At 34.5% G+C, this 4,648-nt stretch overlaps 1 protein-coding gene across 2 annotated transcripts in view; it reads right to left on the reverse strand.

Annotated features, from left to right (window-relative positions):
* Positions 1-4,648, reverse strand: part of LOC106880606 (glutamate receptor ionotropic, NMDA 3A) — an 847,266-nt gene that overhangs the window by 122,756 nt on the left and 719,862 nt on the right. For both annotated transcript variants that reach the window (XM_052972428.1, XM_052972427.1), the window contains exon 8: positions 805-924. In XM_052972428.1, coding sequence (XP_052828388.1) covers positions 805-924 — 120 coding nt within the window. The remainder of the gene's footprint in view (positions 1-804; positions 925-4,648) is intronic.

Consider the following 4,648-nt stretch of genomic DNA (forward strand, 5'->3'; position numbering starts at 1 on the left):
TATATATATATATATATATATATATATATATATATATAGTTGAGATGTATTCTGTTAAGACCGTATTAGAGTGTGAGTATCAGTGTAAATCCTGCATATATACGAAGATCTATATGAATCGAAACATTTGTAGTGATAATTAAAAAGCTGCCTAACAGTACTTACTCTTCCTTTTGACTCTTTTACTCTTTACTTATATATATATATATATATTTCTTCTCTTTTCTGTCCTTTCCTGGGCGTCCAATAACACAGTACTTTTTTCACGTCCTCGCGTTGATGTTTTTTCTTGCTTGTTCTTGTTTGGATTGATTATATATATATATATACGTGTGTGTGAATATACATATGCATAAGTGTATATACATATATACACACATCTATCTATCTATCTATCTATCTATCTCTATGTCTGCACGTATATATGTGTCAGTTCAAATAGAATGTCACTTTCTGTGGGTGAGGGTTTTTTGACTCCTATTTCTAACAATGCTACTGCGCCCTTGGTCAATTTAAGTGACGGTGAATTATTTCTTTTCGGTTTAAATTGCGTTCAGCCACCTTTATTACACACACACACACACACACACACACACACACACACAAATATATATGAAATACATGATAAGAACTTTCTTACATATACACTTGTCTATACATGCACTAACAGTTATGGTTCGCACACAGTATCAGAATTATAAATTTCTAAATAATTCTGTAATCTAAAATCCTAGTTCTTTTGTTATCAAAGAGAATCGTTTGACGAATTAAGTCCTAAAAATAATATAAAAAGCGTAAACTTACTCTTATGGTGCTCTTTTGGAAAAGACGTGTAAATTCCTTATTTTTTACAATACTGATCATTTCTTTGGCAGAATCTTGAGGAGAAACCAATTCAGCGCTTGTTATAATCCGATGTAATCTCTAAAATGGAAGAATTATTGTTCAGTTAATAACCTTCAGTTTTATGACATTCAAATAAATGAGTTGAATATAACAGCATAGTTAATGAATATTCATTATGACGCTGATACAGATGGTAACGATGAAGATAAAGACAATGGTTGTGATGGAGCTGATGTGATGGTGGGGATGGTAATGATTGCCCCAACAGTTATGATAATTGTGATAACAGTGACAACGATGAAGCTGATATTTATGACTAGGAGGACGATGATCAGAAAGATTATGGTGACAATGATGACAATGATGATAACAACCAAATGATTGGGTTTGTAAATCATGACAGAATATTTCAGTCAACCGAAACCTCTTTGAAGAGTCGATGGAATATATTTTATACCATGGAGCAACCTACTAGAATTGACAAATCCTACACAAGCAATATCTGAGTGCCTGAAAAAGACGGAAGTATCTGTTGGATAATGTAGTTTGAGATACAGCGTTGGAATAAATGTTGTGATGGCCTCGACTGGAGTTGTATTCATCATAAGTTTGCTTTATAAGGGCTGACCAATGGCTAAAGAACGACAGCAACAGTAACAAAGGCTGTGAGTGTCTCTCTTGCAATCCAGTTTTGACAAAGGTTTCTTGTATTGTAGTTGAAAAAAAAAAAGAGATTGACCTGAGGCTGTTGCGAAAAGGACAGGCGGTCTTCATCACTCTGGTGGTTTGGTCAAAAGAAGTGGTGTGAGAGACAGGACTGCAAACGTCGGAGATAGACATCTTCCTCTTTGGATAACCCCCTCATCGACGTTTTCAGGTTTCGTTAAAAAAGAGGAAACTGATGGTTGAATGGGAAATGCTTCCTTCCAGCAGATCATTTAGAAGGTGACTGAGTGTGGCGAACCTGCTCTGAGCATGCGCCTTTAGAGTGGAGAATGTTTTAATGATTTATTCCGTATAAATGTGTTCTTTTACATTTCTACTTCATTCCATTTTTGCATTTTGTTTATTTTTTTGAGCTTTTATACCCCAGGAAGAAATTATTATTATTATTATTATTATTACTATTATTATTATTATTATTATTATTGTTGTTGCTGTTGTTGAGATTGTTGTCAGTAGTAGTAGTAGTAGTAGTAGTAGTAGTAGTAGTAGTGTCGCTGTTATTTTTGTACTTTTTGCTGTTGATGTTGTTGCTTTTGTTTTTGTTGTTGATGTTGCTTTTGTTATTGTTGTTGTTGTTGGTAGTGGTGGTATTGGTGGTGGTGCAGTGGCGTCATCGTTGTTGTTTTCTGAAAGGGACTCGTTCGCATATTCTAGTCCAAAGACTGATATATATTTTAGTTGCCATGCTCAGAAATATCAAATGTCAAAATAATGTTCTGAGAGAACAATTTTGTTACATTGACCGATTCTATTGCTATTTTCTGCAAGTTACTTATTTCTATTCTTACAGGTAAACTCACGTTTTATTTCTTCCCAAATGCATTTGTGATATTATTCCAGCTGTACCAATATAGAATGAAATTATGGTACTTTTCTCATGTGTCAAAATGATTTACATTTCAAAGCTTTATCAGTGAATGTTGTTGTTATGGCTGTTGTTGTTGTTGTTTTTCTTTATCAAAGGTAATTTTATCACGCCAATACTGTAGTAATTGTTAATGCTAATGTCAGCCGATAGAAACACTGTATTTTTGTTTTTATAAAGTGCAATCATGTAGGATTATTTCGCATGTAAACTAGTGATCAATTTCTGTTATAATTTGCCTACAATTGACTGTTACGTCTTCAAAGACAATTGGATATTTATGTTAGTACTACACGTTATTTGCGACTAGTTGAAATTGGGGTAGTATTAATATTTAGCAAGGCTTAAGTTAAGGTCTTTTAGTTGTGGGAGTGTTGGGAGGGGTAATGTAGCATATTCACATGTAATACACTCTATTGTTTTTGTTGTTATGCTTCGTTATTTTTAGAAGGCAATCTCATATATTTTCACAATACTTCTGTGTCCTTGTTTAGTTTAGATATTTACTTCTAGTCGAAGGGTAATATTTCATTTCTTTACTCTGGTGTATCTGGTTTTGGTATATTTAGTATATCTTTAGCTATCTACATCTAGTATCTTTTATCTTTTGCTTGTTTCAATCATTAAATAGCGACCATTCTAGGACACCGTCTTGAAGAATTTTAGTCGAATTAATCGACCCCGATACTTATTTTCTTTTAGGCCTAGCACTTATCGTATCGCTCTCTTGTGCGGAATCGCCACGTTACGGGGACATAAACACACCAACTCCGGTCATCAAGCAGCAGTGTCAGACACACACAGACAAAGATACATACACACACACACACAGAGACAAAGATACATACACACACACACACACACACACACACACACACACACACACACACACACACACACACACACACACACACACACACACACATATATATATATATTTATGATAGACTTTTTTCAGTTTCCGTATCCTAAATCCACTGACAAGGATTTGGTCGGCCCGAGGCGATAGTAGACGACACTCGCCCAAGGAGCCACGCAGTGAGACTGAACCCGGAACCATACGACAAGCAATCAAACTTCTTATCACTTAAAATACGAAATAATTCAAAACCATGTTCCATCTTTACATTTATCTGATACGATATTTCTTTCGAAATTGTCTTTGGCTTATTGGTCATCTCACAGAATTTACTTACTTCTGGGTTGGATTAATTTTTATGAACTCTTTATGCCACTCTATTCGAAAATAGACTGTATCCCGTCCAGTATATTACAAAGTGAAATGCATTGCTGTCAAACTTAAACAGTCACCTTTTGAAATTAATAATAGCTTAGTCATCTCAAACGTCAATTTTAGTCACAAATGAGCAACATGCCGACTGGAATTAGTCGAATAACAAATGTATCGCTTCCCGGATGATTATCTTATTTCCGATTACAGTACATAGTGCGTGCTGGCTGAACATCGTATTACCGAATGCAGAACTAATGACTTGCTATGTGATCATCACATTACCGTATATACTACACAGCTCTTGCCGTGTAATCAACACATTGCTTACTGCAATACATATATGATGTCCTAATCAGATTAGATACTTTAAGATATACAGTGTCCCATCAGAGTGTCGTCCTGTCTCTTCTTCTTGATGTTCTGTATTGGTGTTTATATAAATTTCTAAAATCATTTACAATAAGCATCTTAGCAGTTAATTTATAACTGCTTTAAATAGATTCTGAACGTCTAGTTTGTGTGAAAAACAAAAAGGATTTCAATAAATTTCAAGAAATTAGTTTTATGATGTCCGATTGTTAGAAATGATATAACCAGATACAACACACACGTTATTGTATTACATATAATGGAAGCAATCAATATTCATACTAGTATCATAAGTTGTGCAATTTCTAAGACAATTATTGTAAACTCGTCATTAGTTATAATTGTAATAGCTTTAATTACACACATTTAGTTTTGTTTCAAACGCCCATGCAGCTAGCAACCATACTGTTTCCATTTGAAGGAACTGTAAGTATTAATAATAAGGAATTCGTAAAATAGAATGTATGTATGCAGACACACACACACACACACGCACGCACACACATACACGCACATATACGCACATACATGCATATGCGTGAGGGTGTGTATCTCTTTCTCCCTCTCTGGTTCTATATATGTATATCTCTCTCTCTCTCTCTCTCTCT

This window comes from Octopus bimaculoides, chromosome 13 (assembly GCF_001194135.2).
Source record: "Octopus bimaculoides isolate UCB-OBI-ISO-001 chromosome 13, ASM119413v2, whole genome shotgun sequence".
Taxonomy (NCBI): domain Eukaryota; kingdom Metazoa; phylum Mollusca; class Cephalopoda; order Octopoda; family Octopodidae; genus Octopus; species Octopus bimaculoides.